Genomic DNA, 15,393 nt, shown 5'->3' with positions numbered 1-15,393 from the left:
AATAATCATAATGCACATAAGCACTTGTTAGCAGACATGAAGCCATAACTGGCTATTCCAGAAAAGACCATCCATATAGAAGAACATAACATTGTAACTGCTACCACGGTTTTCAGAAACACTGACCCCAGTAAAGCAGAAGATGATAACACATTTGTATTTATTATTACTCCTAACTGTCTTTTCACTGGTATTTCTAAGGAGATACGACATAAGATTCTCACCATAAGTGTTCTTGCTACATTGCAGCCCAGAGTACCTGCTCCAAGTAACAAACACTTAGTGGAAACAACTTTGTCCAGATCCAATGAAGGGACCAGTCTCCATCGCATCAGCTTCAGGTTTAAATCAACAGATGACTCTGCGAGCCTGACGAAAACAAACATGTCAACAAAACACACGCACACAAAAACCCATATCTGCATACAGCCTTTGTGATACAACAATTCAGAGCTTTTCATTTCTGCTACATATGCCAGTGTGTGTAAAGCTAAAGTATTACACAACAGCTGATCTCTGTGCTGTATGGAAAGTTAATCTGGGTTAGATGACAGGTGTTAAAGACGTGCCTTTTGGGGTCCATGCATTCACTCAGGTTCACACTTCTCGGTCCCATCGCCCCCTTTGGATTCTTTTCCCATCCCACGCTTTTAGGACATCCTATAAAAACCACATATTTCAAATTCATTTGAACAACGGGATAAAAGAAATGTCACTGTTTGCTTTTAGAAAACAAACCTATCCATCATGTTTTCAATATGAAATGTATGCATTATGAGATAGGAGAAGCCACTGGAACTGTCAACAAAAAGGTGTGTTACTGGAGATGTTTGTTACATTAGTTACCTAAAATGGCTAAATGGTCTGCATATGTGAGCATTTGAATGTAAACTGCAAGACTATAAGCTATAGCTGATTAACAGTTTTCTAGGAATTGAGAGAAGGCACAATGCATATTGGCTCTCATGGTCCATCATTCCTAACACAGGCACCCATACAGATAAAACTATTCCAAGGAACGAGGTAGTGGAGCCCACATTAACAGTCAAATGGAATTCATCCTGCTCCCCCACAGATTAAAGAGGAGCGTTTGTATGGCTCTTCCTGGTCTTTCTATCTAGGCAGAAAAACTACCTGCAGAGACGGACAGGTCAGGTATCTTGACCTGAAAGATGATGCTGTGCTGTATAGAGCGGGTCCCTTGGAGCGTTCTGTCCCGGAAGCATAAAACTTCCACTGTGTCTAGTTGCGACCCCCTGACATAAAAACAACACAACACGCAGCAGAGACAAACCACAGTTAGAAAAATGTTCCTACCAAGACACTTTATGAGAACAAGAACAACTTTTAAAGACTGTACAGGTTCAAGTGTGTAAGACAACCTTCTTTAGCAGTATATTAACATATGCAGTTTGGGTCGACAATGTTAATGTATGGAGTTATGAAAGAGCACAGGGATGTCTTACTGCTGTATCTCTTACTTAGCAGTCACCAATTCTTGTACGAGTACAGTTTAAGTCTAATCTTAAACAATCAGTTCCACCAGGAAAAGAAAAAAAATCCAATGAATCCTGGTTTACTCCTGATTACTCTGATAATTTTATCGTGGATGGGAAGCTAGAGTTAACTGTTAACTGTGCCCTGCTAAGCATCCATGCGAAATTGACTCCATTCAATCAAATGAATTTGTTTAGCCATTTAGTAAGCAGGTGAATTAGCTACTGAGAGGAAATTCAAATAGGCGAATTAGTCAGTACACGTCAAGTCGCGATGAACAACATTTTGACCTAATTCGTAAGAATTTTACTTCCAAACTAAACTTTCAATGTGAAAGCACATAAATCCATGGAGAGTAATGGCAAGAGTAAAATCAAAAGGAATGCACAGAGGATTTGTAGATATAAACTAAGGCAGATGTGATATGACGTGTAGTTTTGCGAGTTCACCATTTGTTGGCAATGAGGATAAGCAGGTTTCTCAAAGGCCAGCCAGGGTGTTGAGGTAGGGTGCAAGGGTCATACACACCCAAAGTCACCTTTAGAAGTGAAATGAAAAGAGTTTGGCTGAGTGCAAAATGATTTAGGCTTCAACAGAATCATAAGAAAGCTTTGGCCATAATGAATCAACACATCATAATTCTTCACGTTAATTATTTACAACATTGCACTGGGTGTAATGCTGGCAGAATCATTTAGATAGATTTGGAATTTCCTTAGATGTTGACAAGTCCATAACTCTCTTTTCTATTTCCTTCATATTCACAGTACATCAATAAAGCCATTTTTAATCTCCAGCGCAAATATTTACTTAACATTGTGTTGGAAAGAGGCTTGCCGGATTGGGAAAGATTGTTGATTGACCTCATTTATGTACAAACATTGTCTCAAAGCACTAAACTGGGATTCATCTAAAGCAAACACCTACATTTCACATGAATGAATGATTCCCTTTTAAAGCCTTAGCTAAATGTCCATTTCAGTAGCAATGTACCCAGGAGTAGTCACTGGATGCTTTTTCAATTACACACTAGATAAGAATTTGTACATCATATTTTAGCCAAAATAAGACTTTTTGCATGCAGGTCAGGAGCGTTAATGGCTTTTATTTTGCATCACACCTTCTTTAGATCCTTAAAGAATGTATCCCAGTCTCTCAATGAAGCCACTTCCACATGCTGGTCTGAGTACTTCAACAGAAAGTACGGTGCAGCTGTGGTCCTGCTGGCTGAGCAAAGACCATCATAAGCCTCTTGTAGAGCAGATATCTGCAAAATGAATCATGAAATGAGTCAGCCTAAAAAAAAAAAAACACTCGAAGGAGAGCACCGCCAAAAAACAAATACAATTTTATTTTCATCGTATTAATCATAAATCAATTCGCATATACAAAGAGAAGTTTAGAGCTTTAGCTTATTGCTGACAATTCGACTCCTTCAAAAGAAAATCAAGAAGAAAAGCCAAACAGGAAGTGAGTGGAAGAGCAAATTTGAATTCATTTGAATTAAATGTCAGCTTTTTGTACAGGGTTCCACTGGTTTCTCTCTGCTGTTTGATTTGTTTTGTTTACACAGATACTATTTCCTTCACAGACATGATGCACTAGCTTGACAGTGTTGTAACTCATCTTGGACATGCAATGAGAAAGCAGAACGACTGTGTACTCCGACCACGTGAGAAATACAAAAATTGTTTACTGAACAAATCTCAGCTCAGTCCTCAGTTAAATATTATCCAATAAAATATTGTACTTCCGTTGGAGCATTAAGGGCTCAAGTGAAGCAAAACATTGTGTTGAGACCATATGAGCAAACAAGAAAAAAAAAAAAAAAAACCCAGAGGCCTTTGAATCCTGGTCTTTAAAATGTGAACAAGATAATTTCTCATATCAGATGTCTCAGTCATTACTCTGGAGGGCCACTTCAGTTTCAGGAGCTTTATGACACAGTGGTATGATTCACGGCCTTTATGACACGTGGGAGTTGAAAAACACCACAGCAGTTGGAAAAAATCCTTTTTACCAAAAAAAGAAAAAAAAATTTAAAAGAAAGAAATAAAACCAATTCTCACCTGTTTAGGAGAGAATTTCTGCCCCAGTGAGACTGGCTCTTGGAGAATTTGAATTCCCTCAGAGAAGCATAAGGCCGGGAAACAGAACCAGTAATAGAAGTGGTATTTCTTCAGATCCTGAATGAGTGGAAGAAGGTAATCATGGCAACTGGAATGAGTGACAGCTGCTCAGTGGGATTTTTTTTTTTTCTCAAAAAGATGATTATACCTACCGCAAATGTCAACAAAATAAATCTGCTGAGGACGGAAGGATTCTCAAGCGCAGCTCCCGACTGTATTGCATTCCAAATCTGTAAAAGAATATAAATAACCTACTCAGGACAAACTACACAGCAACACTGTTTGTGCCGGTTCCCTAACTCTACCTAAGAAGAAAATATCTTGTTTATCAACACCTAATGCTTATGAAGACCCCAGCCAACAAAATGCTTAAAAATATTCACTGCCTTCACGTCATCAAAGAAGCATATATCATGCAAATAGTTTTGTTTGTTAACTCTGAACAAAGTAAACATGTAAATGTCATAGCCATGCAAATACATTTAAAAAAAAAAACCCTACGAGAAAAGTACCAGTTTCAAAAATAAGAGAGTAACTGATGATTACTTCTGTGTTTGTAAGGAAACAGAGTGGCACAATGTAGACTATCATCTAAGACTGAGGAGGGGGGGGGGGGCTTTTTAAGTTCATTGAAAAATCCAAATTTCTCATTAAAAGCATAACAATGAAAAGGTTCACCACCCTAGCTTTTCTATCAGTCACTTATGGTGCTCCAAAAGCTCATGGAACATTAGGAAGCAAATGCTGCCACTAACATCAATAAATATGCTTTTCTTCATCATATCAATCATAATCTTCAACCTCATTAGCCACTTTGTCCAGCAGAGCTTTCTTGTCAGTAGATTTGAAGGCTTCTAATGTGTTAGTATTATACAGCGTTCCTATGGCTGGACAGCAGCGGGCTGGAGTGGGTCCATCACTAAATGTGGGGGGAAAAAAAAAGAAATGTGATTTATTTGCAAATTAACAAGTGATATTGTCACTTAAGAGAATCTCTTAACCTTCACTAGAAGCCACGAATACAAAGTTACAGCAAAGCACTGGAGTCAAATCTTGTGAACATTTTCCTAAATTTCAATTAACTAAATTTCAACAATGTTCTGCTGAATTCAAGAACAACAACTGTCCCCATTTCTCACATGCCTGTAGGTGTGTCCAATACTTACGCATCAAATGCACTGAACTCCAAGGTCAGACGAGTAGGCAAACCAACAGGATCACCTGAGCAAAATACATACCAGACTTAAACCAGACTTTAATCAACAAAGACCACACTTAAAGTTCAAGCCATGGCCTCTGACACTGTGATATTCATACATGTTTAGTATGGATTACTCCATGCATGTTTCTTAAAACACGAGACTTTTATTGTCCTAGAGCAAATAGAAATAGCATGTCAGGTAGAGTGTACAGTTTTACCAGCTAACAGCCAGGGGGAAAAAGAACCCTCCCTCTTGAGTGTGTGTGCGCATTTTTTTTTTCAGGGAGACAAGACAGTAGTAAGTACCTAGTGTCACAACACACACAAATTATCATAATGCATTGTTCTTACTCACCATTATAGTAATAACCTTTGATGTTTTTGGGGCTTTCATCCAAACGATACTCATTAAGCTTCTTCTGTGTGAGCTGATGCCAAAATCCAGCTTCGAGGGCACTGCAGAAAGGTGCAAATTGCAGTTTCTGTGTAGCTGATCCACACTCTGCTGAGTTTCCTGCCATTCTGCCTTACAGTTCAGCTCTCTTGGAAAAAGAAGAATGTATAAAAGACACCGCTTATAAGACAAAAGGAAGCAACTCAAACTTTGACCACATGACAATTCTCACTGGCAGAAACAGTGGAACAACAAAGTTACATCACACCACACAGACCATTCTTTGGTACGATGAAAAGACATTCACGACTTCTGTTTACCAAACACTAAAAGACACAACTGGTGTTACAGGCACACAAGTAAATTGTACTGTGTAATCAAAACACACCTAACAATACCACAAGTGTACCAATATCTTCACAATATTTACTTGCAAAGAGAGGTCCAGCAACCATTGTGTTTCTTAAGGCTGATGTGCCTTTACAAATCCAAGTATCTGAGCAAAGATGTTCTGATCTTTCACACTTATGCCTGTCAAATAATCTCCACTGAAATTCAGCAAACGAATTCTTAGCACTTTTGATAATGATTGAAGGCACAGACTAACTTAGATTTGACTTAAGTGTTCAATGTGACTGTTGTAATCTTTTGACATGTAACGTTATATTACTGCATTTTACTGGATTAACGTGTTGCTTTTCAGTTGGTTAGTGTACACAAGCAGTAAACATATGTCTTTAACAACACTTACTACAACAATAGCATTTACTGGGACTATTATCCAAAGGGAAACATTTAATCAATTTAGTTAGTTTAATTTAGTAACTGCTGGCTGAGGCTTACTTGCCCAAGTAGCTTCCTTTGTAGCTTTATGCTGTTTGGGTACACCTTGTCAACTTGTTTTTTGTATGCAATGCAGGTGATATGACAGGATAGCCATAGCTTAATTTTTCAAAATATGCAACTTACTACATAATGTGTAGTGCAAAATCTGTGGAACTATAAAGAGAAAACAGCCAGGCGATTCAAAATCCAAACATCACTTACCAGAAAATCTGACTTCCTATTTCAAGGCATGTGACCAGAAACGTGCAACGTCAGACGCACACACGGATCTGTTAACATAGTGGCTAGGCAATCTGGCTAACCATGTAGTGTTTCAAAGTGACTTTGGCAGCATTATATCTTTTATCAAGCATAAATCAAGAATTTCAGAAATTACCACCAAATAATGCGGATGGTACGCTGCTATGTCGAATTCCCCCAAATATAATTAAGAAGGATGACGCCAACAGATTAACTCTGATACCTAACTTGAGTAGCTATGCTAGCCAGCTCGTTAATATTATGAAGCATATTCGTGCAATAGCATGAACTTGAATCAGCAAAGCACCTCAAAGCAAAGACTGTGTAAACATGTGTGGGAACCTTACAAAACTCTTCTATGTGGAAGTATAACGTCTTGTTGCAAATGCCGAGGACACTGAATAAATGAAAACATCATCTTCAGTCACTGAATATGTTGTACTTGTCCTAATTCTCGGTACTGGCTTTATTTAGCTACTTATGGCGCTGTCAAATAAATGGCCTGATTTAAGCTGTGATTTAAAATACTTACTAGGCGTTGTCTCATCATGGGGCCAGGGTCATAGAGTAAAAGACGAAGAACCAAAACATGAATAAGAAAACGCAGACAATGACACAAGAGAAAACGGACAAAAACCTGTATGTACCACTTCTTTTCATTTTGATGTTGCTCCCCTTAAAATATATTTACGCGCTAGGCTACACATCACACAGAGAATTCATCCATGTCAATCCAGGTGTTTCGCACACGTTGCGTTGGTGTAACTTAACGAGGACGTCATACCCAAATGGATATGAAATTAAAGAAGCGAAGTCTGTATCTGATTACAGGGTTCTACTAATTAGGTAGTTACTAAATAGTTGGCTTGTCAATGGGTGCAGCATTCCAACACTAACCAGAACTCCTGCTTTGCTGATTGTCATCATCTGTGAAAGGGGCAGGTTACTAATGGCTGCGCAATGCATCTCTTTTGAAATGGGTGCGCTTGCCAAACTGGAATGATGTAAAGGACGGATGAAGATGTGAATATTTCATAGACGTTGTGAAAAAAAAAAAAAAATATATATATATATATATATATATATATATAAGGTCATTTATAATACATAATCTGAAATGAGCCCAGTGTATTATAGCCGTGTATTATGTTTTCTTTGTTTTGTACTCCCATTTCATGAGGTATGAGGTTAGGAAATACGACGCTGGTCCTGTTTTGTGAAAAAGAACGCTCTTCTAGTGTCCTCTTGGTGTTCTCATTTGTTCACAGTGCTAAGTGATAGATTGTGTTATAAAAAAAAAAGTGACACAACAACAATTACATTGACATTAGAGGCAAGCAAACAATATTGAGTTGAGTTAATATGAGTTTGTATTCATAGCATCAGATTTTCAGCTTTCATTTGTGTTGGACCAAATTTGGGAAAACTGATTTTTTTTCCATCCAGTTCTTTGCTCTTTCTCGAACTGAACTGACTTGGGATAGTTATTTAGATAGGACATATTATATCTTACATAAATGATCTTTCTTTAAAACACTAAAAATCTATAAATTACAGTTATCACAAAACAACATGCTTTTATTCACTATCAGTTTAATCTCTTCCACTTTAATCAGATGAGCTTTCTTGACATCAGAGGGGGTTTTCTACCTTCATTTTCTAATGTACTAGGCTAGTGCACATTATCACTCAGTTGTTCTTCAACAAAATGCTGACAGTGAAACACATCTTTTAGATAAAACTTTAATTATTAGTAATAGTTATTTACCAAGATTATTATTATTATTTTGTCACACATAGTTTTGCCCTTTTCACTGTTGCATTTTCAACACCTACTGCCAAACATCCAGACTTTAGAAGACAATGAAGTATGGAAATTATGTTTGCTAGTTTTTCTGATTTAGTGAAATAATATCTCAACTACAGTACTCTGTATGTACATTTCTGCATTGTAATATCTTAATATCTGTTTACTACAGCCTTTAATGACATTAATGACTAACACCATGGTTGTTACAATGCTATCAGAAATTAAATCAAATCTTAATAATATTCAAAAGTTGTGTTTTAGAGGCCCATTTACTGTTAAGAAGGGTAGGCAAACCAAAACCACCTGTTATGTAGGCTTTTGCTATATGAAAACACGTCTGATTCAGCTGTCCGGAAAGCCTGTAAATTAGTTTCATGTTTCTTAGATTAGGGCTAGGACAAGATCCCCCCAGGAGAAGAGCTGTCTACCCCGTGGTGCTGTGACTCAGAGTGAGCAAATCTGAGAACATAACAAGTTTTTATTTTTGGTTAAGCTGCAGGTTGTCCTTGAAGTACAAGGTGAATTTAATCTCATTCACCTGAGATTTAGGCCATTTCCAGACCTAATCAAATTTTGGAAAACATTTATAGGCCTGTGGTTAAAAAGACAGTGTTTTCTTTCATGGATAAAAACATATATAATAAAATATATAGACACAAAATTAATGATGCTATGTGAGTGGACACTCAAAGTTTACCAGAGGGTCAGACAGTAGAAAAGTTACAGTTAAACCAGTACAAAACACTGCAATTTAAATTAAATAAATATGAGAATATAAAAAAAAGGTCACGAAGAGTCATTTAATCTGATGCAGATTATAGATGTATCAATTGAAAAGACAAAAAAGCCTTACAAGTACTGAAAAGCTGAAAGCTCTTTCCAGAAAAACAAAAATATGCACAATAGTTGTCACAAGGAATGTCAAAACAGGAACTATATCAACACAGAATCATGGCCACAAGAAACTCTAGAGCACAGATACATAATGCACATAAGAAAAGATAAATTGATCATGGTTCATGTTTAAAGCCTAAGACTGAGAGCATTCATTGGTTCATATGAAAATAATTCTTGAAAACTCTCTTGAAATTTTCATTGCACAAGGGATAGATGAAAGGATTCAGAGTGGAATTGACATAGCCCAGCCATATTGTAAACATATGAAGGTCATGATGAACACAGTCATTACAGAAAGCCATGACCATGAAGGTTATGAAATATGGGATCCAGCACACCAAGAATCCTGCAATAATAAAGCCTAGTTGCCGAGCGGCTTTGCGCTCTTTGTGAATGCGCAGGTTTTGGACACACTGCTTAGACTGAGCGCAGAATTTCTGCCACGTTTGTTTAAGAGTGAGTGCATTGGTGGTATCCAGTTTGGGGTTTGTTCCCTCAGCCCATGGTGATGCAAGCGATCGTCGGAAATCGTCATTACTGAGTACGGTGGTGTATTTGTGAACGTTGGTGGCAGGCACTATTTCACAAACATGAGCAACAGAGTTTGGCACCATCACGTTACAGTCACTCAATGATACAAACATTTTGAGCTCAGTGTTTTCATCTGATTGCAAGAAACTGAGGGGTAAAGTTGACTCCTTCAAAGGTGTTCCCATAACAGAACCATCTCCTTGGCTTGTGGGAGAACGCTCCTCTGACTCTCCTGTAGGTTTTTTCATACGCTTTGAAACGTTGAAAAATGAGTCTTGGTGGACACAACTCTTTGTCATCCTCTCAGACCATAGCTCAGTGTTGTCCTCTTCATTTTTATCCTTTGAACTGTATGGCTGTTCCAAAGTGTACTGATCCAGTATAGTTTTGTTTTGTGAATATGTTTGTAATACTAAATTGTCTTTATACGGTGGATTGTCAGAGGGTCTCCTCAGTTGTATTTTATCTGGAACGGTTCCATTTTTGTCTATGGAAACCACCGGGCTAGTGAGGCTCTCCCACTGTCTGTAATGCTCTCGCACAGAAATGAAAATCCGTGAGTAGTACCATAGCATCAGTAGGGAGGGTATATAGAAGTTAAGGACAGCTGTAAGAACCTTGAACCATGTAACAAAACGAAAGTCAGTGTCACATTTGTTTTCCATCTCTGGTTTCTTGTCAACATGAAAGAATGTCCGCCATCCCAGAATGGGAATGATCCAAGTCATGGATAAAAGCCATGCACCAGCTATCATCAGAGTAGCTCTTCCACGTGTCCGGTATTTCAGATAATTCAGAGGCTGGCATACAGAGCGATACCTGTCCAAGCACAGAATGAACAAACTAAAGATGGAAGCTGTGCTAGCCACATAATCCATAACAAGCCAGAACTGGCACAAAACACGGCCTAATTTCCACTCTTCTTGAAGCAAATAGATTAGATTTAAGGGCATTACAGTGGCTCCAACAATGAGGTCTGCCAAAGAAAGGCTGACAATATAGAGGTTTCCTACTGAATGCAATATCTTCTCCCGTTTCACAGCATAAAGGACCAGGATATTCATGATTACTGTGAGCAAGGACAGTGTTCCAAGAAGCATTCCCAGTATGGCATTGTTCATTTGATACTGGAAGGAAACAGAGATATTCAAATGTGCTATTCCACTAGAGCCATACTGGTCATGCAGAGACTCGTTCAACGGACCATCTATTGAATATGACACAGTTGTGGTCTCCATTGGATTAGTCCAAAGCGATATCATAAGATGTCATAAGCAGAGAAAATAGAAAAAAAATCCCAGTAGGTTTCATAGCCTCCCATAAGAAAATTCCTGAAAAGAAATAGAGAAATGGAATCTGTTAGATAACATGAGTGGGGCTGATTAAACTGCATACTTGCATGTGTTCTTGTGTTAATATATTTGTACAGAAACATGTTGAAATCCCTGGTCAAAGTGTAGTTTCAATAAACCTCACAGTAAATAGAAGCTTGCCTGACTTTGATAAAGTATAAAATTAGATAAATTTCTTTGTATATTTTCATTTTTTAATAAAAAAATCAGAATAATAAAAAAATGAAATGGCACATGAAATACTATGACATCTTAGTTTTTAACACATCCTTTGACACATATCCGTTGACTACAGTTTCAGAATGTTTCATGTGGCCAGATAAGAGTTTCTATTATTGATTTTGGAATTAAATGATATGCTTCCTTATGGAGCTCAAGGCTCAGAAATGTTCCTAGTTTTTTAATGCAGGCAATCCATGTTTGAGATCTCCTTTCTGATTTTAAATTAACGCTCAAGCCAGGGATTGTGACAGCCATTTCAAAACCACCTTTCTTTCATGTCAGTAATTCATGGCTGATTTTCAGTTGGATCTTCATCTTGCTGAAACATCCAGTCTCTTCTGGGCTTCAATTTCTTGACCAAGTGTGGTACATTAAGCTCTAGGGTGTTTATATATATATATATATATATATATATATATATATGTACACACACACACACACACACATATATATATATATATATAGATAGATAGATAGATAGATAGATAGATAGATAGATAGATAGATAGATAGATAGATATACACACAATTGAATCCATTCTTTTCTCCAAAAGCACAATATTTCCTGTACTCTTGCCTGACACAAAGTCTCAAAACATAAGAGATCTATCTCTGTGTTCTTAAATGTTGTCATGCTGTTCTTTTCTTCAAATACCTGTTTTTCTCTAAATATATATGCTGTAGTTGTGAGTGAGTAATTCAGTTTTTCTTTTATTGGTTTTCAGAAAGCTTCAAGTTAATCAAGGTTTTCTTTTACATATTGCCTTTTAGATAAAGACTACCATTAAAATGTGATAGAGAAGGCTTTCTTCTGACAACTCTGCCATGCAAATCATCGATTATGCATGAATTCATCCATATTACATTGAAATATGCACTCAGTATTTCTGAAAACTTGACATGTTATCATGGAATAGCAAAGACTAATGAACAAAGACTAATGAAAAACAGACTCTAAACATAAAAGTAATAAAGACACAGTAATTACTTATTTTTCATCAGTATTCTTAAATTTCCAAAACACTTCTCCTGAGAATGCATGCAACCCTTGCATGTCAAAACATGGCAATCTTAACTGTTCGTGAAGGTAAGAACAACAATGGTTTATCTATTTATTCTTTTTCTCCTATGAGTAAGAACTGGGCTTGAATGCTAATCAGTGGATACTCAGAATGGAGTTATCAATAAATCTTGAAAGTATTAATTAAAATACTAAATTTAAAATGTCAAATACTGCTGTACAAGTCAAATATCAGCCAAGGGTGGATATTGCTCATAGCTTGACAAAACTGTGATGAAATTTTAATTAGAGATTAAAGATTTGAGATCACTATTTTACAAAAAATGTATAATTCAAATATTTGTTTGCATTTACATTAAAGTTATATTTATTCATCTGGCAGATGCCTTTCCCCAAAGCAATTTACATAATATTTACACATAACACATGCATAGCTAAGCTCACGTGAGACACCGACAGACAATCCTGATAAGTAAGTACTGTAGTTGTAAGTGCAATCATGCGGCTGTGTTTATGTGAAACAAAAAGAAATAACAGCTACTGAGTTGATTAGCACTCAAATGAATTAAATGATCTTGTTTGCTTGGTTCTGCTATCTGCTGAACTTTTTTTAATTAAGATATTACTTACTAAAAATACAAGTCTACCTATCTGACAATAAACGATACTCAGTCAAAGTATCTTTGACAGCTGTTACAGCTGCAGGTCTATAAGGAAGAGTCTCTATATTTTCAACATTGGACCATTTGCTTCACAGAAAAATCCAGGCTCTGTGAAGTTGCTAGGGTAATGTTAACGGATAACAATCTTAAAATCATAACATAAATTAGAAACTGAATGTAGGTCAGCACTCTGAATAGACTTCTCAAGGATAATGACCTCTCTGCTCCTTTGCCTTGTATGCGATAGCATTTATTGTGTACTTTTGATTGCCGTAATTCTGAATTTTAATTTCAGTTCAGGAGGACAGACAGTCTCTCAAGGATTTTTTTCTACTTGGCTCCATTAATTTTCCATACATTCTGATAAGTGCCCCAGTTGCCTGATGATGACAAACATCCCCGTAATGCAACGTCACCATGCCTTATAGTTGAACTGTGGATTACTGGATATCAAAACGGGTGTCTCAGTGTAACTGGTTTCTTTAGAGAACTGATTCTCTAGATATGGATTCTTAAGAGTTTTTTCCCATGTCTTGACTATTTCTGGTATTGCTCAGTTGCAGTCTGGCAGGACTGTAATCTGTGTGTCATTGTTGATGGATAGTCATACAGCATCTACTGAAATAATTCATCTGCTTTGAAAGAATGAACAAAAAAACAGATATAAAAAAAGAAAATAACTGAAGTGCTATGCCCTAGTCTCCCCCAAATTTTGGAAATATTTCATTCTTGTTTTCTGTCATCTGGGGAGCTGTGTGCCTTTTGTCTCAAGATGAGGACTATAGAGTTAGCAGAGTATTTTATAAAATGCTAAAGGGAAAAGTTGACCATTACTCCATATTATATTTCAAGAACTTTCAATCTTTTTGTGCAATTAACCATTTCTTGGTTGATTTCCAGACATGCTTGGTATCATTGTTTTGCTGAAAGATCCATTTGCAGGAGAGCTTTAGTTTCATACCAGAGGAAACTTTGGCCAAGTTGCACATGTTAGAGTTCCTGGTTTCTTTGACCTTCATCAGAGCCCCTGGACCATCACTAGATGAAAAATAATCCCCTAATCTCATGGATTCAACATAATGCGTAACAGTAGGTTCATCCAGTCAGTAGTTGATTTAGCTAACAAGCTAAATCTCCACCTCATCCATTAGATCACACTGTCCAGTTTAAGTTCCAACACTGTTAAACTTCTTATTTTGCTTTTTTTTCTGACAACCTTTACAAACCATGGTTATAGTATTTGATGGGAGATTTGAAGGCATTGTGTCCCTGAGAGCCAACCAAGATATGTTTAGTAGATTTTATAAATCATAGCTCTCGAGTTGGTCTTTGTGACTCAGATTGTATGCCTCATGGTATGCGCTGAGAAGATGTGCTTGCTTCTTACAAATTAACCTTATGGAGCATAGTCATTGAACTGATGTCCCTCAAGGATAAGGTATAGCAGATTTTCTACACTAAGACCAATCAGCTGTCCTAATTGTTTAGCTAATCACCAAAAATAGTAAAAACAGGACTGACTATGGATATGAGAACCAGAGTTGAGTACGATCTCATGGAAGAATATAGTGTTTTTGCTTTTTGTTTACTTACATCCTTAAAAGAGTTATTTTCCTTTCTCCATGGGAACAGATGACAAACTGATTTTATTCTACTTCGATAGTGATAACTCTTAATGTTTAGTGCAATATATTCAGGGCATGGGAAGGTCAAATATCCTACTTTCACAAAGACAACTCAGTGATAAAAGCTAAAAAGCTGGCCTACTGTGAGTTAATTAGTTCTAGGCTGCGATAGGGGTGTGTATTAGGCCTGGCCAGAAAGCGCAGCTGTGTTTTCCCCCTGAGAATTGGTGGCTGTAGTTATCATGGCAACTTGCCAGAATGCCAGGTGACATATGACATATGACGGTGTTTGAATGTGGCCACCAAGAGTGCTTCACAGAAAAAAGAGACTGACATCCTGGTCTATGAGGGAACCTAAATTGTTTATGGGGACATAATTACATAAACCTCAGACAGCTTACTGATTTCAAACTGCATTTGATGACAGCAATATTTGTATATTTCACACTGCCCGCCCAAATTATATTGGCAGACTGCACCACCTTTGGCACCATCAAACCTCATGCCTTTACTGCTGTATTGGGGAAGGACAGTACCCTAAGTTCAGGCCGGATATTTAGAAACCAGTGCGTTACTGGCAGTTGATATGTATTACATTTTAAAACCGTTAATAGGCATATAATTGTGATTCCTAACATTCTGGGAGAAATTTTCAGCTCCTGTATTAGAAGCCACCAAAGCGTCTTCAAAATGAATAGATGTAAATGTAATATCTCTTTAAAAATGATAAAAATAGTAGAGGTATGCAGTTAAATATATAAAATATCATTTATTTATTTGTTAGCATTGAGTATAGGTTGATCCATGCATTGTTCCTTTATATAGTCTGTGCTCATGTTCATTACAGGTTTATGTTACTTTTTAAATGCTCTTTTCATTCATTCATTCATTCATTCATTCATCTGATAACCAGTTTTATTTAAAGCAGCCTACAGACACACTACAAGTCTTGTTACTGCACTGAGT

The 15,393-nt window shown here is 37.0% G+C and overlaps 2 protein-coding genes across 2 annotated transcripts in view; both read right to left on the bottom strand.

Annotated features, from left to right (window-relative positions):
- atg7 (ATG7 autophagy related 7 homolog (S. cerevisiae)) overlaps nt 1-5,348 on the bottom strand; it is a 43,700-nt gene extending 38,352 nt beyond the window's left edge. Inside the window, 10 exon segments of the mRNA XM_030777485.1 lie at nt 225-369; nt 570-660; nt 1,135-1,256; nt 1,947-2,035; nt 2,618-2,777; nt 3,550-3,683; nt 3,779-3,856; nt 4,428-4,545; nt 4,793-4,847; nt 5,183-5,348. Of these exon segments, the coding sequence (XP_030633345.1) occupies nt 225-369; nt 570-660; nt 1,135-1,256; nt 1,947-2,035; nt 2,618-2,777; nt 3,550-3,683; nt 3,779-3,856; nt 4,428-4,545; nt 4,793-4,847; nt 5,183-5,348 (1,158 nt within the window).
- A 3,815-nt stretch (nt 5,349-9,163) lies between these two features.
- hrh1 (histamine receptor H1) lies at nt 9,164-10,783 on the bottom strand. The gene has a single exon (XM_030778253.1). It carries the CDS (start codon nt 10,781-10,783, stop codon nt 9,164-9,166), a length of 1,620 nt encoding a protein of 539 aa, XP_030634113.1.
- Nucleotides 10,784-15,393: the final 4,610 nt, after the last annotated feature.

This window comes from Chanos chanos, chromosome 6, assembly GCF_902362185.1.
Source record: "Chanos chanos chromosome 6, fChaCha1.1, whole genome shotgun sequence".
Lineage (NCBI taxonomy): Eukaryota > Metazoa > Chordata > Actinopteri > Gonorynchiformes > Chanidae > Chanos > Chanos chanos.
The sequence above is the reverse complement of the archived record's forward strand: the minus strand, read 5'-3'. Positions and strand labels throughout refer to the sequence as shown.